The sequence below is a fragment of the Cannabis sativa genome, chromosome 1 (assembly GCF_029168945.1).
Source record: "Cannabis sativa cultivar Pink pepper isolate KNU-18-1 chromosome 1, ASM2916894v1, whole genome shotgun sequence".
NCBI lineage: Eukaryota > Viridiplantae > Streptophyta > Magnoliopsida > Rosales > Cannabaceae > Cannabis > Cannabis sativa.
This window is the reverse complement of record NC_083601.1, coordinates 52956397-52982354: the sequence shown is the minus strand read 5'-3', so window position 1 is coordinate 52982354 and position 25958 is coordinate 52956397. Positions and strand designations below refer to the sequence as shown.

At 32.3% G+C, this 25958-nt stretch overlaps 3 protein-coding genes across 3 annotated transcripts; 1 reads left to right on the top strand and 2 right to left on the bottom strand.

The window, feature by feature from the left end:
- Positions 1–4509: 4509 nt before the first annotated feature.
- Positions 4510–11531, bottom strand: LOC115706070 (F-box protein At3g54460). Its single transcript, XM_030633587.2, has 9 exons — positions 10877–11531; positions 7760–10369; positions 7466–7679; positions 7070–7357; positions 6917–6976; positions 6671–6801; positions 6386–6500; positions 5747–5897; positions 4510–4846 (listed from the first exon to the last, which is right to left on the bottom strand). The coding sequence occupies exons 1-8, from the start codon at positions 11410–11412 to the stop codon at positions 5751–5753; spliced, it is 4101 nt and encodes a 1366-aa protein (XP_030489447.2). The 5' UTR covers positions 11413–11531; the 3' UTR covers positions 4510–4846; positions 5747–5750.
- Positions 11532–16505: 4974 nt separating this feature from the next.
- On the bottom strand, positions 16506–17011 carry LOC115703680 (uncharacterized). Its single transcript, XM_030630919.2, has one exon. The coding sequence runs from the start codon at positions 16978–16980 to the stop codon at positions 16702–16704; it is 279 nt and encodes a 92-aa protein (XP_030486779.1). The 5' UTR covers positions 16981–17011; the 3' UTR covers positions 16506–16701.
- A 2375-nt stretch (positions 17012–19386) lies between these two features.
- LOC115708349 (uncharacterized) lies at positions 19387–22838 on the top strand. The gene is made up of 4 exons (XM_061110872.1): positions 19387–19530; positions 19651–19686; positions 20703–21173; positions 22804–22838. Exons 1-4 carry the CDS (start codon positions 19518–19520, stop codon positions 22836–22838), a joined length of 555 nt encoding a protein of 184 aa, XP_060966855.1. The 5' UTR covers positions 19387–19517.
- Positions 22839–25958: the final 3120 nt, after the last annotated feature.

The window sequence follows — 25958 nt, the reverse complement described above, 5'->3', positions numbered from 1 at the left end:
TATGTCAAAGTTCAGGGGACAAAAATCCTAATTAGCCTTTAAAAAATTACTAATGGTAATATTGTAAATAAAATGTATTTATTAAAGTATTTCATTAATGATTGATGGTAAAAATGTAATTAAAAAAATAGTACTTATTGTGTGCCAAATTTAACACAATGTTATATCTTGTGCCAAATTTAGCCCAATTTTTAACATGTGCCAAATTTGACACAACTTATAGCACATTATTGGAAAAAAAATTTGAGAAATTTACACTAAGTAACTCTTTTTACTAATATTAAACATTTATACTTGCTCTCTCTTTTTTTTTTTTTTTTTATATTTTTACATTTTAGATTTTTCTTTAATACTCTTATAAAGTTTAAAAATTACAATTATACGGTTCACTATTTTTTCTTCTTCCTTCTATTCACACAGCAGCAACCTTCTCCACCCTTCCATCTCGCTTCCAGTCGATCTCGTCTCCAGCCATCTCGTCCCCAGCTCGTGAAACCACTACTCAACCTTCTGTCATGGTCTAGGGAGAAAGAGGCACACTTGAAGCTTATTTCCTTCTTGGTAAGTCATCTCTCTCTTTTTCAAACTTCTTTTTGCTGCTATTAAGTTGTTCTTTTCTTGTTCTTCTTCTTTCTTTTTTTTTTCTTTTCAAATTACATTAATAAAAATTTAAATTTGAAAGTTTAATAAGAATATTGTTTTAGTGTGATTGTTTATTATTGATTCTACTCATTTGTCCTCAAATTTTGTAAATTTTTTCTTCTTCTTTAAGTTGAATTTTTTGTTAATATGTATATAAGGGCACACCTTCTATGTGTTTGACAAAATGCCTAATATAGTTATTCTTAATCACTAGCCTAAAGAAAGAGAGCATATTTAATTGTGCTATTGTAATTTTTATTCTTCTTTAAACTGAGATTTTCATGTTGTTCCTCTGATGTTATTTATGTTCATTTTGATGTTATGAATTAGTTAATTTATCAATAAATTTGATAGTGTTGTTTATGTGTTGTTTATAAGTTGTTTATACGTGTTGTTTTGCTACATCGCAAAGCGAAAGAAAAAACTTTCATTCCAAATGTTGAAGTACTTCCAAGTTGATTAGGATAGACTTTGTGACAATTTCTATTTCTTTGGTAGAATGAAGTAAGTTGACCACATTGAGAGTTTACAAATGCTCTATAGTTGTGTGTGTGTGTGTCAAAACACCCATGACATGTGTTTGGTGAAATGCCCGAAAGAATTGAATTTTCACTAACATAAAGAAATAAAACATATTCTTTATATTTTTTCTTCTTCTTTAAGTTGAACTTTTCATATTGTTACTTGTTATTTTTGTTCATTTTAGTTTTATAAATTAGTCAATTTTTATTTATAGATGTTTGATAATTTTGTTGATATAGTGTTGTGTTAATGTTGTTTATAAGTTGTTTATATATTATTTTTGTAAATGCTTTCAATGATTATGTTGATATAGTGTTGCGTTAGCGTTGTTTATAAGATGTTTATATGTTATTTTATAAATGCTTTCATTTTTTATTTTGTTTGTTTTGCTATTGCAGTTGAATGCATGAAACTTGATTTTCAGTGATGATGTACTTCAATGTTGATCAGAATAGGCTTGTCGTCCATTTTTATTCCTTTAGTAGAATGAAGTGAGCTGCATACATTGAAATTGTACAAGAAAAGATTCCAATCTTCCAAGAAAGTTCAAGCTATTGTGTATGAATTAGTGATTGAGAAGTGTGCTTAGTTTTGGTTGTGTGCTGAAGAGCACTATTTTTTTAAGAAACTTTGTTTTTGTATATTTTTTAAAACTTTTTTAATTAATTTTATATGTATTTTTCACTTGATATTGAACATTATAATTTTATTTAATTTGTTTATATAGTTTAGTACAAAAAAAATTATTATTATATTTTTAATTTATACATTAAGTATTTGTAATTATATATTCTTTTTTTTTTTGAGAAAAAAGACGATAATTGTTAGTAGGTTTTTTTTAACTGTTGACAATATTTTGCTACGATTTAAAAGTATAAAAATAATTGTATATGTAATTTAAGTAACCTACAATTTTTAACTACTATAATTTAACGTACAAACAACGTGAAATCAACATATATAAAAAGTAACGAAATTAAACAACGTGTTTAAAACTTGAAAACAATTGTAAAACAACAAACAATGTTATTACTAAATATAAATAATTTTTATTCATATTTACAATCTCTTTCTATCAATGCCCCCACTTGATTAAAAATACACATGATGTATATTCTATTATTTATTTTCTATGTCTGAATATGTAAGAGATAAAATAAATTTTTATTTTAACATGTAAAACTCTATTTGCTTTAATTGTTGAACAACCACTGTAATGTATAAAAAATCCATAACAAACTTTACAACAATATGAAAATAACTTGATTTTATTTTCAATGAGAAATAAGATGTCGCAAAAATAACACAAAAAAACTTCACAGAAGGTTTTCTTTTAGTTGTTTACTTGTTGATGTATGGTTTGATTTAGCTGTCAAAGTATCAATATTAACTAAAATAATATCTTTTGAAATTGATCATCTCCTTAAAGGAGATAAAAGTTGTTTAGTTGTTGTTTCTGTGTTGTTGTCAGGTTGTTGTACATCTGAGTGTACTGAGTGATTGCTATTTTCTTTCATTATCATATTATTGCACACTTTTATTTGGGTAGCTGCCAAAAAAAATTGTGATTCTGTGTTGCTGAATGCGTACACACATAATGGATATTGCGTGAAATTAGTTTCCTTGGTTAATAGCTTTATGTAAAACATCAAACTTTTGTCATCCTTGAATTGGAGTGGTTAGCAACCTTCCTTCAGTTGGTATTTTAGTTGTTTTTGAGTTGTTTCACTACTGTTGCATTGTAGTTTCTCCATTATTATTGGTACTAGTTCAACAAAAGTACAATCTCTTGATACTAGTTCTCCACTTAATTCGTAATCAACATAATGCTTGTTGTTATCTTAATGACTATTGCTTTGTACCAAAATTTGCAGAGGTTTCATAACTGAAACTAATGTATCAATTTTTCAATTTTGTTAAGCAACCATTTTAATACATGAGAACAATGTATAAACAACTAATTTGTGACAGTTTTCAGTAAATAATCTTAAATATATCACTCATCTCTCTCTCTTATTTTGTCAAAAGCCTATAAAATTAGACCCCTAAGGATCAACCTTAATGTTTCAGCAACACAAAAAAAAAGCCACCAGATTTCTTGCCGCTCTTGCTGAAAAGCAAAAACAAAGAAAAAAGAATAGAAGATAAATTGTTTTTATTTTTTTTTTATTTTTTGTTAAAAAAAAACTAGTTGTTTCAGATCTGTAATTTTTCTTCTCTTGCTCAATATAAATAAAGGGGCCTGAACTAAAGAAGAAGATAATCGACTTATTGCACACATAAGGGCTCACTACCTAAGGTGTGCCAAGAATTTTAGGCTTTGTTAGATTAATTACCTACCTGATCTCAAACATGGAAACATCATCAATCTTGTACGATTTTTGCTTTACGATTGTACCCTTCTCATTAACGATTTTTTTTTTCAGATCTGAAATTGTACCTTGGTTGAGAACAAAAATGGAGGAGATGGGGAAGTTCTGGTGCGGCTGGAAACGAAGGAGAAAGAGGATGAAGGGGACTGTTTTGCTCAGTCCGTATTTTTGAAAAAAAAAGTTTTGTCTTTCCTTTTTTGTTTATTTTTTCATACTAAGATAAAAATGTAAATTTTGGATCTAAAAAGCCTATTAAGGAAAAAATCCCAAAAAATTTATTGAAAAGTGTTAAAAAATAATAATAGACTATCTATTTAGCACTCCATTAGAGATGCTCTTAGGGTGTGGTTCATAGCAACTTATGCAATCCCATTAACGGAATCGACCATGGTACCTTTGATTTCATTTCAATTTTTACTTTCCCCATCAAATTTATTGACCAATTTCTCAGTCCGATCAACTACTTGTTAGTTGCAACTCCACCAACCAGTTCAAAAAGTGTTTTCTAATTATTTGTTCATTTTGAAAAAAATAAAAAGAAAAAAGAAAACCTGATTTAATGATATTGAATTTCAAAGAACTGAACTACATCAGTTGATCTCATCTTTCAACCTGCTCTTTATTGATTGCTTCTTTTTTTTATAAGAAAAAAAATCAGCCTGAGTTGCTCAAATTGGTAATCTCTCTAGAGTTGTTTGGTGTTAGTTCTTTGAAGCTCTGAAGCTCCGACACATCTTAATTTTCTTGTTCTACACGAAAGCAAGAAGAAACCATATGATTGAAAGGTTTTTTTTCTCCCCTAATCATGCATTAATGAATATTTAACCTTTTAACATTATTTTTATATTCTTACTCTTCCCCATCAATGAACCAATTCAAATTCCATCAGAAAAAAAAAATGACCCAACTGAAACAGCAGAATGTGGTAAAAAAAACTGTGGTTAATGGTGTCATCAACACATAGTCATACACATCAGAATAAAATAATTCCTTAATATAAATGATGATTATAATTTATATGTACATCAATGTCCACATCCTTTCTTTCCCCACCATATCCCAATTCCTTTTCACCCCTTTTATCTCAATCAAAAAATAATGATTTATGAGAAAATGGTTGCAATTGCAAGTTACAAAAAGGTATCTAAGAGATGCCATTTGAGGCAATGTTTCTTGAAATTAGGAATTGTTAGCAGACTTCATAAGTCAAAGTATGTCCAGCAATCTGATGCGTCAGCCTCCGCACAATAGGCAATGCATAATGAATCAAAAGTGCATATTTCTATGTTCAAACTCTCTATCTACAATCCCTGGAAGGAAAAAGAAAATAATATATTCGAAGTGAAGACCAATAAATTTGTATAAGCTAGAGAAAGAATATAAAGTACTCAAGTTGCCTCCTACTAGAATTATCAATTGCTAATGTGGCGTAATTCAAACATTAAAGAGATTCTTCTACTGCAACTATGTCTGCGGCCAATAGCCGCATCAACAAACTGCCTAAGAAAATGAAATTTAATTGTAAAGCAACAAAAGGGGCATATTTGCAGGAAATGTTAGCCAAGAAAAAAAGTTCAGGGGAATTTTTGCCACACTAAAAAATTCGGGGGGTAAAATTATACAAAGAACTTACTATTTACTCCTATTTACTCTCATAAATTTAGTCCCAAAGGGTTAGATTTCTGCTATTCCTCTCTAACTGCTACATGCATAAACAGCCATTTGTGGTTAAGAATGAGATTTAACACTAAAACCAATAATGATTCATGCTAAAAACAAAACTAATAGTATAGTTCAGTGATGAGAGTAGTAATCAGACAATATGATCAGGGCACCACATTATAGTAATTAAGAGTCAAAGATGAGGACTTTTTTACATTGTTAGTTTCGAGGAAGATTATGGACTAAGTTTCTAGAGTACTCCACAAGGATAATTTGAATTTTGGTGTGCGAGCATGCTGTGGGTTATTTGATTGGACAAAGTGGCAGGATTTTTAAAAGGTAAGAAGATTTACATGGAGTACTTTTGGGAAAGAATCAAGCTGTGGGATTCTATATGGCTAAAGAGTGTCGAAAGTAATGGTATCGCTTGATGTAATATTTTATGTTCCTTAGTTTGATTAGAAGGAACAACGAGACAACTTAATCCACAAAACTTCAAGCAATATCTACAAAAGTTAACAAGAAAGCATAAGAAATTATGCACAAACCTTTTTATGTCTTAGGATTTTTCCGCACAAACCCAATATGAGAGAGATAATTACTCTCAGCGAAATCGTGCAATGAGCGATGATTTCGAGTACCTTCAGAATCAGTCCTTCCAAACTGTTGCTTTAAAAGTTTTCTGCACTCTTCAGGATCCTGAAAGATAAACCAATAAGACAATAATTTTCTCCCATCAATTTTTGATTATATTATATATATATATGGAATATATCAATTTGGCCACAGAATAAAAAAAATGAAATAAAGATACCACGTTTACAAATTCCTCAAAAATTAAAAACTAATCTTCGGTTTTTCAATTTAGTCCAAAAGAGTCCTTGAATATATTTTTTTGAAACATTAGATATCCTTAACTTATATCCCTTAATATATTTAAATCTATATCTTGTTTTAAATATTCTACTAGATGATCTTCTCACCAACAGAGGAAGAACCAAAAGAAATGATAGACCCCGAGATTAGTAGAATATAATAAATAAGTACATGGGTCATTGTAATGAGAGGGGGCAGTGAATGAGAATGAATAGGATACCAAAAATATGAGGGTAGAAGAATGAGGGGGATATGATAAGAATTATATTGTAAGTGAGCTTATCAATGGCAGAGTCATCCAAAGAGTTTACCTGTAAGAAAGTCAGCATTTGTTCTTCTATGGTACCTCGCATTGCTAAAGTTTCTACTTGAATAGGACGTGTAGCACCCATGCGATGAGCACGACTGATGACTTGTTCCTCCATACTAATCAGGTCCAAATCAATAGAATAATATTACAAACAAGGATGAGAATATATTGCACAAAAAAAGAAAAAGAAAAACATTGTTTCTGAAAATAGAAATACAAAATTATTTCTTTTGCATAAACAATCATTCTAACAGTCATTATAAAAAACTTGAAGTACGAATATAACCTTTTGTCCCATATTGGTTCCATCAAAAAGACATGTGACACAAAGCTCAAATCGAGACCGAGTGCAGCACTTCCATCCATCAAAAGCACCATGCAATTTGAATCATACTGAAACGTAGCCAACGACTTCATCTGAACCAAATAAAGGGAGTTAGCAATTTAAAATAGGGAAAACAAATAAGCATTAAAGAATAATAATAATAATAATAATAATAATAAGAAGAAGAAGAAAAAAAAGGATAACTACCTTGTTGCCAGCATGCATTGGGCTATACATCCCAGCAAATTTAATATCAGCCATGGTTAGCTGGAAACAATAACAAGTCAAAGATCTAATCGTACAAATGAAATCCATAAAAAATAAAGAAAAACAGAAATATTTTCAGTTTAGATTGTTTACCTGTTGCTCAATAACATGTATATGCTCCAGAAACTGAGAAAATACCAATACTTTATCTTTAATTCTTTTGTGAGTAGAACTCGTTCTAAAACTACCAAAGTCTTGTGTCCGTTCATCAAATTCATTCATTCTAGAAGAAGAAAGTAAAAACTCAATATTTTGGTTGCCAGTGCCACCGTCCATAGACTGATAGACCTCCCTGTTAGCGTCCTGTAGTTCCTTCAGCTTATGTATAAGATAAGAAACTTTACTGCTGGATGTTGATTGCCAATCAGGATCCCAGTTGTCCTGCATCAAATGACATGTATAAGTTAGATGCAGCAAACAAATTAGAAACATGAAAAACTAAATTTGGTTGTTTTAAAAGTGAAGAATACACCATTAAGATAAACATGCCTGTTTATATGATGGTTGTAACTCGATAAGATCTTTAGGGACATCCCACTTTGGATTTCGATTTTCTGGCCGAGCTAAGGTATCAGGAGTTTGCATCTCATATAAATTGCCACAACCAGGATAAGTGCATCTTCTGCTGTCCAATTCAACACAATCGAGGCACAAAAGATGCCTACATGGCGTAATGACAGGTAAACGGCACCGCTCCCCACACCTAAAAGCTCGTCCAGTTATTAATAATCCAGAAAATCAAAGAGGAAAACAAAGGGAATCAAAAGATCAATAATGACTTACCTGACACAGTTTCCACCATAAAGGAGGTTATACTTAATGAAAGCATACTCTTCTGACATGGGATCAAGACCCTCTTCAACTAAAACATCCATAGTTTCCTGAATATCTTCACCGGCATCTGTTACTTTTATGTGCCCTGCCACACAGCAAGATAGCCTAATATTTTTAATAGTTGTGCTCCGGGACTTCCACTGCTTTGGATTTAACAGACTTTCAACATGAGAAGGATCATTCCAATCAGCCAGTAGAATATTACGCCGTACTGTAACTACTAGTTCATTGTAACTCCTTGCATGTGCCTCAGTAAAATCAACAAATGTAACCTTTTTTATGCAAGGCGGAATGTTCTTCAAATCTACTTTTCGAGCACTAATCATGCACCTGCGAAGTAAGTGCAACAGACGAGAGCGTCCTTCTTCCATCTCTGCCTCAAAAGGCCTAAGAATTCCAGCTTCCCATGACTTTTGATTCAGCCCATAAGCTTCCTCGTGAAGAAACCTAAGCAACGGTTGAAGGTGGGATAGATGACTGTTGGGTGTGTTAGGAGTTGGTGTTCCTGTTAATATCCAACGGTTTGAAGCAACTAATGAAACAGCCATTTGCAGTTTGTTTGTCAAGCCAACACTAGAGCCGAGGGTGTGTCCCTCATCTAACATGACCCTAAGCCAATGAACCTGCATTAGGACACTTCTCTTACGGGTTCCCCATTCTGCACTTAAGCGATTGAAAGTAGTTATGACAACATCATAGTCCCAGGCCAGACTGTGTGCAGAAGGCTTTCTGTTATCAGTCCAAAGATAGATTCGTAGCTGACCAGGTCTGACATGCTTCTGAATTTGGGTTTTCCAATGATCAACTAGATTTGCAGGAACAACTATCAGGGTTGCTCTTGATACATACAACCTACTAGTTGAATCCAGCGGCTGAGAAAGAGCAATTTTCAGAGCAGCCACATCAAAGACCAAGTTGCGAAGGTTTTGTGGGTAACACCACCTAATAATACGTTTTGTGACTTCTCTTCTAAGACCAAATGATTCAAATATTTTCTGAAAACCAATGGCATCTTCACCTGACTCTACACACGTGCTAATGAAAGGGCCTCTAAGTCCAATTGTTTCCATTTCTGACAGCTTTTCTGGAGAAAGTGTAATTAACCACCTCAAGGCTGTCTTGGTTGCAAAATTCATCAAGAACCTATGCTCCTTGAGCACATTAGCAAAGAATAAAATATTCTGTTCCTGCCCTCCAGAGGTTCCTTTGGTGTAGAATCCTTGTAAAGATAATATTGGCTCGCCTTTGTCCCATGTTTCCTCTGGAACAGTACAACTCTGATATAGAGGGTCAGTATTCATGCTACAAAACCATGTTATATTAGCATCCGACGTGCTGCTTTCCAGAAACCTCCGCCACTTGCTACAAGCATCACACTGAATCCAAGTATCGTTACAGTTGTCATGATCAGTAGTTACTTTGCTAGGCTTCTTGGACATGTTCGAAAGTTCATATGACAAATCAGTATGTTTTTCCCAAGAGACTTGTCCTGCTCCATCCAAAGTCTGTTTACCTTTGCGAGAATTCAATGCTGCTTTTTTTTCATTTAAGTGACCATAATCTTTGTCTTCAGTAGAAAATAGGCTTTTCCTGACGCGACTCAAGTTCCTTGTGCAACGAGTCACAGGCAGTGCTGGCTCAGAGCAAGTAGCTCCTGGGGTTTCTTTTTGTTTATTAGAGCATAATTCCTTAACTCTTGCATTGTGCTCATTAGGAAAACTTGGCCTACCTCTTTTAGATGAGCAGTAGCCAAGCTTCTCACCACCTGTGTTTGCTTTATTATTCACAACCCTCTTTCCTGGGGTCACAATACTGCCAACCACATAATCATTATTAAGATCATAATAGCCACATGCCTGATCACCATTGTGAGTACACCTGATCACATTTACACCATCTGGTGGATCTGCTGATTTCCCTTGTGTCTTGAGGATGAGGGAAAGTGCTGTTATTGTCTTGCCTAAGCCAGGTTCATCACAAAACATCCCCCCACGAAAATCATTGACAGTAGGTGGTATATCAGAGACTATTTCACCAGTAATAGTGCTCACGTGAAAAGAAAATCCGTCTTCAGTCGTGAAAGCAATGTAAAGGGGATGTGGCATGACTTCAGCATGCTGCTCACGGTGTAACATCCACTGCACAGCTGCCTGCTGATGAGGAAACAATTTAAGTTTCATACACGGCATGATTAATGCAGTCAAGAATCTTAAGTTACGACAGGTTACAGCAGTCCTAACTAAATCTGTTGGGCCAAGAAGAGCTAGTATTTTAATCAAAATGTCATCAGATAGTTCCCATATGCCAGATCCACTATAGTCACCAACAGGTTGTATTCTGTAAGAATTGGGATATCCCATCTCCGTAATGCTAGGTAAACTCTGAAAAATTTCATGAAGTTCAAACAGTTTTTTCTTTGAAGTATCAGTGACATTATAATGCAACTCGCATCCAAGAACATGACAATCAGAGAGATTCCACATCCCCCTACCAGCTGCTAAGGTATCTTTAACATAATCTACATTGGCAATCATCAATCTTCTTTGTTCCCAGTTACAACTGCAAGAGAAACATTCTTGAGTTGATTAGTTAAAACAAATATTTTAGACAAAAAGTGATAGAAAGAACAAGATGAAACTTGTTCCATTCAAGTATATTTACGTGACAAATTTGAAGAGCAGGGCAAGAATGATCAGTACAGGTGGGTTTAAAGGCTCTAATTGTATTTCAAAATTAGATAAGAGATGACATATTAGTTTCGACTGACATTGTGACATATGATAACTTTCCTGGAAGGTTGGAACAATATCAGATAATGTGGAAAGGGAAATCGGTGAGTGAGCTAATAGCAAAAGCCATTGAGAAATTTGGCAAGGACGGTGTCTCAGAGAAAAACAACAACTAACAAAGAATTAATAAAGCTTAAATTAAAAGAAAGATTATTGAAAGAACAATTTACACGACAATCCTAAAAAAGTAAGTTTTTGACCAAGTGCTATAAAATCAAGTTTCCAAGACAAAGAATTGGTTTGAGTTTGAGTATGAGTATGAGTAGAAGCAATTTACCTCAAGTGTTTGAACACAGCACCAGCAACGGAACCGCATTTGGGGAACTGCCAACCGGACCAAAACTCAATCGGAAGATAAACATCGACGAGTAACACTACTCTGACCTCTCCTGCAACTGAGGTTGAATTCGAAGTCGAAACGCCATTGAATTCCTCAGCCCACACCATTCTCGCATCAATCTGCAAACATTTATTTGTCAACAATGCGTAAATCTGTTCCACTATACTCATACTCCCATTCACCATTCCAATGCTTCTCTTCCTCTTCCTCTTCCCCATCCCTACAGGAGTTCCGCAACTTTCCTCTGAGCCAGACAATTTAGTTTCTGGTGAATCGACGGGGGACAAAACGACGTCGTCGGACCTGAAAACGAGGTGGGAATCATGGCGGAGGATGTGAAATCGAGTGCCGAGAGGAGGAGAAGGGTGAGAAGAAGTGAGAACCGTGCAGAGATAACCACAGAGCTTGTGATTGGGAAACGATGGGTGTTCTTCTTCTCCTTCGTTGTCCTCCATCGCCATAGCCATAGCCATTGTTGAAAATTCAATTCTTCCGTTTTCAGAATCGAAAATAATAATAAAAAAGAAAAAAGATTTTATAATTTTGGTAATGTAGGGTCACGTGCGTTTTGTTTCTTTGAGGAAAGAGGGGCACGTGGTTTGAGATATGGGAATTCGATATTTGCAATTGCAACTATTGTCACTGGCTATTGGAAGAATCTGATTAAAGAGAAAATTAAGAGTGTCAGAAGAAAAAAAGAAAGTAAATTGATCTTTATTTTTTTATTAATTTTTAATTTTATAATATATATTTTTTAAATTTTGGAGTCTTTGAAATGATTTTTTTAAAAATAAAATATAAAAATCTACATGGACCAATTACAAATTAACACGTAAGTAGCTACTGATTTGACACTTGGCAATAAGTTAAAATTTTAACTTTTTAAAATGCAATCGAAAAAATGTATTAAAGTAAATTAACGAGCCTCTCCTATAACATATAATAGACATAATATGTAGAAGGCTCAATTGAAATCAACAAAGAGCTTTGTATATACTCCATAACAATAATCGAATCATAAGGTATGGGATTTTTATGTGAATCATCATCAAAAAAATTTATTAACAAAATAATCTTATATAACAACTATTTTTACACTCTGCAATCATAAATTGAACTTATCTTACAAATTTTAGTTTTAGTATTTGACTTCAAAACACTAATGGAGAAAGCACAAATTTTAGTATTTGCTCCTCCTACTGCTACTTTTTTCTTTTGTCATTATGTGCTTTTCTTTCAACTACTACTGTACTATTATTATGATGAATACTTTGATAAAGTCTCCTTGCAAAGTTGACAAGTCAAAATATAGAATAGTTGACAATTCTCCTTGCAAAGTTGGAGTTGTTATGTCTTTCCATTTTTTCCATTGATTTCCATTCTAGAGAGAGAGAAGATATGGCAGTAGGAGAAGCTTTTCTATGTGCATTTCTACAAGTTTTGTTTGATTAATTAATTAGCTTCAGTTCTCGTGAGTTTATAGGTTTCATATATGGAAAGAAATATGATGAGTTGCTTGAAAAGTTAAAGATTACACTTTTGAGTGTCACTGCATTGCTTAATGATGCTGAGGAGAAACAATCTCATAGCCCTGCAGTGGAGAAATGGCTACACATGGCTAAAGTTATATGATGCTGAGGACATATTGGATGAGCTAGCTACTGAGGTGTAGAGTCTAGACTAAGAAAGATTATTGAATGGTTAGAATTGATTGCCATAAAAGGGATGGATAAAGTAAAGAGTATTGGCATTGAACTTTATGGGGATGGATTTCAATCTGTCCTACCATTTCCATCTTTAGAATCCTTGAAATTTTGAGAATATGTTAAATTATTGAAAGCAGCAAAGAGTTTCATCTCTTACAAAAAATTGAAATACAAAACTGTCCTAAGCTAAAACAATTGCTACATCGCTTTGTTGCCTTGAAAAACATGAGTATTATGGGATGTGAAGAACTAATAGCTCTTCCAAGGCTGCCAACAAGTCATGGAAACTTTCAAGAAGCCCAAGAACATCCTTGCCTCCTAGAGCTATCTATATGGGCATGTCCAAACTTGAGGCAGTTACCTACCACTCTTCCATCATTGACAATGCTTGAGATAGATGGTTGTCAAAGCTTGAAAGAATTGCCCAAGCTTCCTTCAATACACGACGTAGAGTTAAAGCAACGCCAAGCAGCGGTACTGGAAATATAGTTGCGCTCAAGTCATTTTCCCACTTGCGCATGAGTCAAATTCTCGATCTCACAAGTCTACCAGATGGGTTTTTCCAAAACTTGACGGCTCTTGAAGAGTTACACATTACGAATCTCAACCATCTCACAGCTTTGCCTAACAAGATTGGCTTGCACAAGCTCTCAAGTCTTTAAAGGATGGAAATTTCAGGATGTCCATTACTAGAAGAGTTGCCCCAAAGCTTGCACAAACTCCCGTCTTTGAAAGAGTTGAGGGTTTGGAAATGTCCTTTGCTCGAATCCTTCCCGAGTACAGGATTGCCTTCCCCACTTACAGGCCTTGAAGCTCTCTCTGTCACTTGAATACTTGACTGTTGAAGGTTGTCCACTTCTTACACATTTACCAAGAGATGACCTTCCTAATACACTCAAAGAATTTGAAATACATGATTGTAGGATCTTGAAATCCCTTCTTAAAGATCTAATTCATGGCAATTCTCTTGAATTTCTCAGTATTGTTGGTTGCCATTCCATTACTGACCTTCCTGCTTCTCATCAACCCATAGTCCCCTCCAACATGATAGCAAACCTGAAACAATTGATCATCAACGATTGCGCGAATCTGAAGCTTTTACCAAATGGTTTACAGAACCTAATACATCTTGTTCATATTGAAATAACTGACTACCTTTGATGATGCTAAAATCTCTAAGACTGTCCAATTGTTGGAGTCTCAACTCCTTACCAAATCATATGCACAACAACCTCACATCTCTTGAAGAACTATCCATAGAAGGTTGCTCAAGTATTTCTTCATTTCCACAGGGTGGTTTGCCTGTTAATCTGATCTCTCTGTCAATCTTGGATTGCGAGAAGCTTAAGCCTACATTCCAATGGGGGCTGCACAGACTCACTCATCTTACAAATCTTGTGTTTGGAAGGTGCAAAGAGTTGGTGTCTTTCCCTGATGAATGGTTGTTGCTTAGCACTTTATCCTCTCTTCAACTTCAAAGACTGCCTAATCTTAAAATGCTTCCTAAGGGTATTGAAAACCTCTCATGTCTTGAGGATTTGGAAATATGGGAATGTGACAACCTTCAGACATTGCTTGATGATCAGCAGCCTAAGATGCTTCAGAATTTTAATTTCTAGGATGAACTTTAATTATGAAAAGAATTTGAAACTTCAATGGTATTATTTTTTTGTGATAACTAACTATGAATTTATAGCTTCTTCTTCTTCTTTCAATATAATTATTTGAGCTACCTTTGTCTATGTATTCCCATCACAGGCAACTTATTTTTGTTGGTTTAGTGTTGTTTGAATTTGTGTTTAGTGATCTGATTGACTTTGAATTCTAGCTCTTTGATGTACAGATTGAGCTTATGTTCTCTTTTAGTATTTTGACACTCACAATGTAGCTTGAGCAAAACATATTCTGGCATAAAAAAGAATCATTGAATTTTATACATAACTAATTAATTTGGGGTGTAATCATTAATTCTTGGGATGCAAGTATTCCTTATGAAAATGGAACAGTTCTTTTTATTTTTTCCTTAATTTGTATGGACTCTACTAATTTCTATCATTCCAAAATTTAATAAACAAATTAATGGGATTCAATTGATTCCCATTCCCCTTTATAATGAAGAATTACTGGGAGTGGATTTCAATCATATAAGAGAGGTGGAATCAGTAAGGTAGAATAACGGAATGAGAAATGCTAAAAGGCACCAGTGGTGCCTAACACCCTCCTATGTGTTAATATTGGGCTAACTAAATATCGGGACCCATATAATTTAATATAATAGCCTTTAGGAAGTATCGCTAGCCAATCACAACGCGACATGTTGAGAAGGTACTAGGCACTACTGGTACGCCTAATAGCAATGCTCTAATGGAATTAAATATCATTTTTTTTTTTTGAATCAAATGGAATTAAATATCATTAATAATATTTAAAGCATAGAATAAAAAGTGAAATTATCGTTATTAGAAATAAAACTGATAATAATAAATGAATATAAATACAATTAAAGGTAATGAATATGATGTATATGAGAGAGGGGAATTCGATTGACAAAAAGCGACTAAAAGGGTAAGAAGCATATTTATTGGAAGAAAGAATAGCAAGTGAATATGGTAATTACATAAGTAATCGCTTAGAAAAAACAGTTAAATGAAATCCCACCAAGATAGGCCCAAAATTAGGTTAAGAAAAAATCATAAGATTTTCCGCTAAATTAAGGGAAGGATTTTGAAAAACAATTAACTCCATTACCACTCATCACAACTGTTTAAACATATTGTAGTACATTATCTATAAAAAAGGGTTGTAATAATAAACACACTGATTTTCAATTGATTTAGCAAAAATTCATGAAAAGACAAAACAAAATATAAGTTCTTATCCTTTAACAATTAGATTTTAAATGATAAATAGCATATAATTTCGACTGAGAAGAGAAAATATACCTTGATTAGAGCCCCCAAATCTTCAGGGAAGAAGGAACACAAGAAAAGGAAGGTTGAAAAGAGCAAAACCAGAATAGACATCTCTATGATTACATAGAGTAAAGGGTCTATGAAAATACTTTCAAATTCATTTGTTTAGTAGGAACAAACTAAAAAGTTAAACAGGAAAAGTAGATGTAAACATCTTAATTAGTTCAGATTATTCTGTCATAGTTATATTAGTACAACTAATATAACTTATTCTGTCATTGATAAAGAATAAATGAAAAGCAAAGAGAATACTTCCAATTTCATTTGTGCAGTAGGAGTAAATTAAAATATGAAGAAGATAACAAGAGGTATACATCTTCAATAGTTCATTTTATTCTGTCATTACTAAAGGATCAACAGGAAATGAAGGAAGATTATTAAAGCTTATTCATTGATAGACAATGAAAGAAAATTATAATGATATTCTATATAGTATAAAATAAACAAACCACAAAATTACAAAACTTGAATCTGTCAAAATATAATCAGATAAGATAAAGATGATGATAGCTAAGTTAACTAGTATGTAGAGAATACCATTATCATCATTACAATGGCTCCAGAATAAGATCAAGAAAAACGAGTACTCTATTTTGCTTACTCAAAAATCAGTCTTGTAACAGAGAAAACATACCCAACAAACAATAACATTGAGAACACTGAATTTTACTCTTAATACGAATCAAAACAAAGAACAAAGCAACACAAACAGAGTAATACACCAAAATCAAATCCGAAGCAAACCCATATCCAGACCCTTTTTCTTCATCATCAAATTTCATAGATAGCACCAGAAGAAGTAATCAAATAAAAATACTAATCTCAGTACCCTAATGAATCAGTTCAAACACACCTATATATAAACAATCCATATCCATCCACTTAAAATTAAATATAACAATTTGGGTTTTATTCAAAATCAGTGATTAAACATGTCCAACATTTCAATTCAATATCTTAAATTTCATTTGTAATAAATCCAAACAAAGAAACCCTAAAAATTTATATAATTGAAAAATTGAGAGAAAGGAAGACTAACTATAAGAATAAGTACCCCAAAACCCTAGAATCTATCTCTGCATCTTTAGATATGAGGTTTGACGACGTCCATGACGCTCTTAATCTTAGGAGCATAGAGCTGGTAAACCAGAGCCTGCCTCTTAGCTATCTCCAGCTGAGCCTTTCCATCAGAATACGCAGAGGCTACAGCAGAAGGCTCATTGAGCTTCTGGGTTTGGCGGAAAGCGTCAACTGTGCGGCGCTTCGTGTACTCTCTGATGTTGTAATCGGTGAACTGCCGAGCTGTGCGAAGAAGGGATCGGAAGAGAGCCAAAACCTCGGCTCTCGCTGGTGCTGCTGCCATTGTTGAGTTGAGAAATAATATAAGTTGTGTGATATTTTAAAGGAAAAATTTCATTCTCATACCAATTTTATGAAATAATTTCAATAATACCTTTTTTTTTTCTACTATATAATTTTAAATGAGGTTTTTTTTTTACAAAACTATTGAATTTTGAGTAAAATTTTACAATTTTACTATTAAATGAACAATGCATAAATTATTAATAAATGTTCATATAATTTGTCCTCAAAATTGTTAAATCTAGAAGTACTCATGTCATGAGAGATATCTTAATATTATAAAATATTGATTATTTAAAAATGATAATCGTGATGAAAACGGTACTCTAAATCTAAAAAAGACTTCATAGAGAAGTTAGATATAACATATTTGATTATAATTGAACCCTTCAAGTGGTTGTAGGTACCTATAAATGATTCACACATACTGTGGAAGAATTATAGAAAATATATGATCATAGATAATATACGGTAATATTTTAAAAGTGATAACAATAATCTTATGAGATATATTATCACCAAAATAATTATGGATCATATGTGCATGAGGAAGAGACATATTCATGTTGCACTCTTTTACCTTAGCTTAAGTTTTGTCCCACTTGGTTTCTTGACTAGATTTTTAACGAGACAACTTGCAAATAATTATGAATATGAAATATATATTACACTCTTTAGTTCAGGTTTTGTCCCACTGGGTTTTTCTGATAAGGTTTTTAACAAGGCAACTTTAAATCATGTTAACATACTCGCACTTTATGAAGCAAGCGAAAAAATGTGTGGGAGTGAGATCATTGACATAGCATATTTAGAAAACATATGGATTGCACTCTGTAACGAAGTATCAACACAAACAATACTCTATAAAGATAATACCGCTTGCATCGCTCAACTAAAAACAGAGTACATTAAAGGAGATAGAATTAAGACACATTTCACCAAATTCTTCTTTATACATTTCAAGAGAATACATATTGGTGTCCAACATATTCAATTAAGTGTCAATCTTGCAGACTTATTCACAAAGTTATTACCAGCATTAACATTTGAGAAGACGACATACAAGATTAAAATTCGTCGATTAGAAAATCTCCATGAATGTCTGAATGAGGGGGAGTTAATTTATACTGCACTCTTTTTCTTTTTACCAAATTTTTTTAGCAAGATTTTTAATAATAAATTTTTTATGGACATCCAAGGAAGAATGTTATGAAATATTATATATGGATGTCCAAATCACCAAATTAATTATCACTATTAATGCTTGGTTGTATTTTTCTTTATTACATTAATTTAGTTTCCCATTCTTTTAGTCATATTTTTGTATAAATAAGAGTTCACTTTTTTGAAATAAATAATTAAAAAATTCTTATTCAGTTTCTCTTTTTATCTTAATCTTTTTCTTCTTTTCTTATTATCTATTTTATACTATTTTATAATATATAAGACTTTTTTGTAATTAAATACAAAAATATTATAAAATTTTAAATATTTTTTACGGTTTTTAAGAATTTATTTACATAAAATTAAAATGAGGAGTGCTACCGTCAACCTCCTGTTACAACCTATTAATCAATCTCTACACCCGAAAACATATGTACGAAATATTTTTTTTCAATTTTTTTTTCACGAAGGTGTTTGTTATGCTTACAACATCATCCCTATAAAATTTTAAAAATTTTCGAATAGTTTACAGTGTCGAAAATACGTTTGCAGTTTTTTGAACGCGTATGGTAAACTGGAATATCAAGAACTCTGTTTTCGGTATTGTAAACTATTCGAAATTTTTCAAAAATTTACAAGGATGATACTGTAACTATAACGAATACCGCTATGAAAAAAAATTAGAAAAAAATATTTTGGCATGTAATTTCGGACGTGGTGGTTGACTATGAGGTTGTAATAGGAGGTTGTAAGTAGCACTCCTCAATTAAAATACAATCTTTTAATGTATTTTTATGTTGTACTCTTGTTATTTTGTAATTTGACACAAACTGTATTGGGATAAGTTGAGGAATACCTCTTTTTTGTATCCATTAATCAAAAATATCCTCATATTATATTTCATTAAAATTTACCAATTTTTATGAGTGAGTTGTCTAATATACCCTTGTCCTCTGCTTAAGTGTAACACATGATTTATATAATCTAAGGGGTATAACGGGGTCATCATTTATTAAAGTGAGTATATTTTTAAAGAATATGGAAATAAAGGTAAAAGTGAAAACAAATAAAGTAAAGTGAGTATACCAATTTCTACGAACGTATTTTTGCGTTTTTCTGAAATTGTCCCTATTTGTTGGTGATGTAAGGAAATGGGAGCCCAATGGGCTTTTTGTGTGTTTAATAAAGGCGAGCCCAACCAAGTTTATTTGAGTTTGATATATAACACGGTAGCTTACATTTGAAGCGGAAACTAGCCTAATTATAAAGCTAAGTGAAACTATATAAATAAGGACTCATTCTCTCATACTAATATATTCTCTCAATCCTCATCATCATTCTCTTCTTATTTATACAAAAAAAACTAATAACAACATGGCATTGCAAGGTACCTTAATCCCAACTTTTTCTCTTTTGATCTTGATTCTCTACTTTTCATTTTAATTATGAATATTCTCCAATAGTTTCTAATCTTGTTTTTTTTTTTTTATTATTAATATTCATGCAGAGAGCACAGATGAGTCCCCAAAAACTTTTAGCATTGGTAAGGACAATTCCCTTTTATTCCCTTTCCATATTTGATTTTAATTATGTTTTTTTTTTTTAAAAAAAGAAGAAAAAAAAATGATTTCAATTATGTTAATCTCACTATCATAATATATACAGCATAGAATATAAATTTAAACATATTTAGTGGCTTACATATTTCAGAAAATGTTAATGCCAAAATTTACTTAGATGTTATTTAATTATTTTGTTACACCTTATGATAATTATTAATTAAATAAATAAATACTATTTTAAAAAATACACATAATATAAAATTAATTTGGAATCAAAAGGAGAAAAATATTATTTTTCAAAATTATCAAGATAATAGAATTTATACATACACCATATCATGGATGGACCCACGTAAAGACGAGAGAGAGCAGTCAGTCGCTCTTCTAAAAAAAAGAAAAAGAGTTATTTGCGGCATAAATACTTAAGTTTAACTCTTAATTGTAAATAAATACTTAAGTTTAATTTTTGACGGTAATAATACTTAGTTGTAATTTTTAAACTTTTATAGGTACCTAGCTGTTAAGTATTAAGTAAATTACCAAATGTCAATTTTTAATTAGTGCAAGTCATCAAATTTTTATTTTTTTTTAAAAAAATAACTTAAATATACCAATAAGAAAATGACACGTGGATAATCACTTAAAATTTAACAATCAACTACCTACAAAGTTCTAAAAATATAACTTAGGTATTATTACCGTAAAAAAATAAATTTAGGTATTTATTTGCAATTGAGAGTTAAGCTTAAGGATTTATGCCGCAAATTACTTAAAAGAAAATTATATAATTTTGACATATTGATTAAACTATCTTACACATATTTTAGAAGACAATAATTCAACTCTTAGTAAAATTATCTATACTTTTAATATTTAGTTTACTTTTTACCTTTCTACCGTTTCTCAACTTTAATTTTGGGTCCCCTACTACACCATATTATAAAAATATTATTATGTAAAATAATGACTTGTTTGTATTGTTTGATATGTGATGTAGGTTCTAGTTCTAGAGCATCATTAGTACCAAACACTTCAACTCCAACATTGTTTGGTACAAATGATACTATTAATACTACTCAATCAAATTCAACTCCAACATTATTTGGTACAAATGATAGTACTCCTTTCTCCTCAAAATCCTTTGTTGCTACTAATACTACTCAATCAAATTCAACTCCAACATTGTTTGGTACAAATAACACTACTCCTTTCTCCTCAAAATCCTTGTTGGGTAATACTAATACTACTCAACAAAATTCAACTCCACTATTTGGGTGTGGCTTTAACTTTCGTAGTAGTAGTACTAGTCCTTCTCATGGTCATGGTCAACCATTTTTCTTCAATGGTCAACATCCCATGCCCATACAACATTTTACTCAAGATTGGCCCTTCCCTTTCTCCTCCTCCAAACCCTTTGGTACTACTACTCAACAAAACTCAACTCCACTACAATTTGGGTGTGGCTTTTGTTGGAAATTATTTTACCAGGATCTTAGATCTACTCACAAGTATGTTTATTAACATCCTAAATAAGAACTTTCTAAAACGATAAATTAAACACATATAAAGTTTAAGAAACCTTACATTGGGTGCAGCGGAATAATATGACTCCTTCCGTTCAGATATCTAGCCCTTGATTCCTTTCTGTAGCAGAGCATTATCAATATCTGAACCTGGATCTCTTTCTCTGAATCTTTTATGCTGAAACTCCTTTGCTGATGATCTTTCTTCACGATCTTCCTCACTATGATTGAGGTATCACTTGCTGTGTGTGGGCACTACTCATACACTAAGAAATTTCGAAATTTCAAGAGGGAAGAGAAAGAAGAAGTGGCAGCTAAAGATAGGGAGAGAGAAAGGCTCAGGTTTTTCTCTGAAGGAAAAATAGAAAATTTTAGTGTAATTTTCCTGAAGCCTTCACTATCTATTTATAGCATTCCACTAGGGTTAGGTTTGAATTATTTGGCATTAAAATAATGAAAATATCAGTTTAAATTTCCTACAAAAGTGGCAGGCCATACACTTAGTGGATTGGGCCTTGCTTTTTGCAATTTTGCAATTTTAACACCTTTTGTATCTGATTTTCTCAAAAATGCCAATTTCCTAATTCAACCATTTAAATGCCAATTCTAACTATTTAATAACTATAAATAATTATTAAATAATATTGTCATTTATCATATTCATTAATTGAACCATACAAAGTATCATAATTAACAAATATGCCCCTATAAACTCTTTCTTTACAATTTCGCCCTTACTTAGTGAAAATTCACAAATAGACATAGTCTAATTTGAGAATTATAATTGATTAATCAAAACCAATTACATGAGTCTTACAAGCAATATTATCTCAACTAGTGGGGGGACCATGGGTCTATATAACCGAGCTTCCAATAAGTAGATCAAGAATTTAGCACTAAAATTCACTAACTTATTAATTCTTCGTTGAATCCACGCATAGAACTTAGAATTGCACTCTCACTATATAGAATGCTCTATATGTTCCACCATATAGACACATCATTAGTTATCCATTGTTATAATCCTAATGTGATCAATGATCCTCTATATGAATGATCTACACTGTAAAGGGATTAAATTACCGTTACACCCTACAATGTATTTATTCCTTAAAACACTTGACCCCGTATAAATGATATTTCAGCTAATGTGAAATGAGTACTCCACCATTTATGTTCGTTTGGTCAAGCTCGAAGGAGATCATCCTTTGCTTACTATTCGCTAGAAGCTATAGATTCCATGTTTATGCTAGCGCTCCCACTCAATTGCACTACCGTGTTCCCAAAATGTACGTATCACCCTGACCTAAAAGTAGGCTTAACTAACAAATCAAAGAACACGAATAGCCTTTCAAGATTGAGCCTAATCATATCAGGATTAAGATCATTTGATCTAGGATCAACTTAGGCGATATTGACTTGAATAGATATTACGGTAAGTTTAATAAATCTAAGTCAAAGTTCAATATCGGTCCCTTCCGATGCATACTCCATGCATCCAACCTGAGCTTTACTTTAACCAATGTTCTGGAAAGAACATAGTATTTCTCCAAATACAAGTAAACTCTGTTGTAGATTATCATATCAAGCAAAACCCCGTGTCTCGATAAATCTAGGAAACTTTATTCACATAGTCATGTTTACTTTCCAATGTGTTGACGGCACAATAAACAGGATCAAGTATGTGAAAAGGGTTTCAGATGAATTTATACATTATGTACATATAATCATGAAATAAATCATGTGAACCATGCAACATTAAATGTTATTTCTGATCTATATTAATAAGTAAATCTGATTATATTGAAATGAGTTTTATTTAGGGCATAAAACCCAACAAACTCCCACTTGCACTAATATAAAACAAAAAGTGCGTTTCAAATAATCTCAACACCTTGATATACAAATCAAGTGTAGTAGTAGTAAACTCCTCGTAATAGGATCTGAAAGGTTGAATTAACCACAACCTTTTCTCCACCATTACTCTTCCTTTAATCACAAAATCATTGATAATGTGAAATTCCTCTCTATATGTTTACTCTCTTGGGATACTGGATTCTATACCTTTGGCAACTACTTTTGGTTAATCAGGAAATTAACACTAGTAGTTTAAGGCAATTTGGAATGGTGCCAAAGATGTATAGAACTTTCCTTAGACTGAATAAGTACCTTTCCTGAAGCTTTAACATTCAGTCTCTCTCTGGTAGACCTAGAGACTTCAGATAGGTTTTTAAACTTCTCCAAAATCACTATTCCACCCCAGAGTAACCACCATCTTATCAGAAAGATTTTCTAGCACTAAGGCAAATTTCGAAATCTGATATGGTGTAGTCTAAGAGTTTTTAAACACACTCTTATAGACTAACATATAGTTCCTCTTCTTTATCTTAAGATTTACTTGATTGTCTTCCAATGTTCTTCTCCTGGATTAATCTGATACCTACTCATTACTCCCACTCAACAGCAGGTGTCTGGTCTAAGGCATACAAAAGCATATCTAAGACCTCTCACTGTTGATGTAAGAAATTCTTTCATGGCTTTATCTTTTCTGGAATAGTCAAGACTTTTCCTTAGATAAATAAAATCTATACCTAAGAAGTTGTGAAGCTTCTATAGATTGCCATTAGAAAGAAAATGCTTCAGCATCTTACTAAAGTAAGTTGCTTGCATTAGAGTAAGTAATTACCAGTTATACCACAAGCCATAGGTTTAGATAAACTCAAACCTATAATACTAGGAACAAGAAGTTTTGTTAAGTCCATTGAATGGACTTATAAACAAAATTTCCTTTTATGTCCTTGTAATAGAAAACTTTAGGTTACTCCATGTGAATGGATTAAACCATAGTTCTATTGGCTTTCTTCTTAGTTTCTTATCTTGACAATCCATTACTTGTTTAAACTCACAATGGATTTTAATCACTAGTGTCTCCCAAATCATAAGAAGGTGAGTTCCTAGAAACTCTCCCACTACGACAAGGTACCGTGAATTATGTCTAAGAAAACTAAATGGTATTGATCTCTTCGGTTGTGACAAGACAACAGAGGCAGTGGGATCATCATATGTCATATAAGATGATAGAACACTTTTGGAATCAAGAATTAAATATCTCCTTTATTTGCTAGTCATATAGTCATTTTCTTAGAAAAGTAGTATTTGTTTGAACAAACACTTTCTTATCTATTGACAATGGGATGGTCCACCCCTAATCACTTAGAATAGCTAAGAAACCATGGTTAACAGTTCTAGCTTTTCTTAAGATTTTGATTAGGTCATCCATGAATCTAGTAATGATTTACATTAAGTATACAACCATTACATCATTCTGAAATTGTATTACCATAGAAGGATTTAGGCAACGACTAGTAACTAATCATCAACATGCAACTCGAAATTTCTGGGGAGGTAAGTTTGGATATAATTCAAAAATCAATTTAATGATCTTTGAACTGCATATCTACTAACTATTTCTCCACCCCTATCAGTTCGCAAGATCTTTAACCACTTACCTTAATGGTTTTAACCATTGCTAGAAATTAATGAAATTTTTCAAACATTTCAAATTTCTTTGCATAAGGTATAATCTAGAGTTATCGTTTTAAGAATACAACGAAAAACTCATATCCACCCCTGAATGTACATCCATCTGCGAATGAGATGAACTACTTTCAGTGGATATAGGCATATTAACTCTTTGCAGAGATTGATCTTGTCAAATCCATTATGAACAAGATACAAATGCCATAGATTAAAAAAATGTGGTAGTGTCTATTGATGATATAGGTTTAGTTACATCAAAGAGTTCTTAGAATAGTGCAAGTGGATCCTGGTCACGAATCACCTAACTCATATTCCATACGCTTTTAATCCATTAATAGAAGATGGATATTAAACACTTGAGAAAGTGTAACTGTATTGTATTCTGGAATTAGAAATATAAGAAAATTTCTATTTGGAATCTAAAATTAAAGTCAAAGACTTAAATTCAACCAAATATAATGAGTAATTCTTTCTTGGACCACCACTACTAATACAAACTCTAAGTCAGATTTGCCCATACAAGTAGGAGATTTCTAAGATTGAGGATTTATATCAATTGGGAATAGAATTTCGGGATTATAATCATATGCGTCATATAAAATGACATGAAATGATTTATAGACCATTCATCCAATGATATATATGAAAGCTAATTCGAAATGAATAAGCTAAGAGGAATTAGGATAATTTCGTTTAAAATAAGAATCCAACGATGCTTCGATTAGCGAAAGTCAAAGTAATCTTATTTATATAATCTTCTTGTTTCATATCGTAAAAATACTAGTCTAAGGTGTCATCAATTGATGAACAGCTAGATGTCGCATATACAATATTTATCTTTCGAGATCTAACACTATTATGTATGTCTAATGGTGAAAATCCACTGTGGATTTATCTCATTAGATAAACAAGCCAAGTTAGACCAACAATGAAGATTCGAAATTAAACTACAACTTAATAACAGAAAATAACATGGTTCAATATAAATTCATACACAATTCAGAAATTATAAGCATATAGCAAGTAGGAATGACAAGTGAAAATACTAAAACTTACAATCCTAAATAATTTCCAAGGTTTTCAACAAACTGATATCAGTGTCCCGTTTAGGCGAGAGTCAAAGCTACCATTCATTGAATAGAGTTGTCAGCTCGTCTAAAATGTTAAACATTCTAGCAACCTTTTATTCG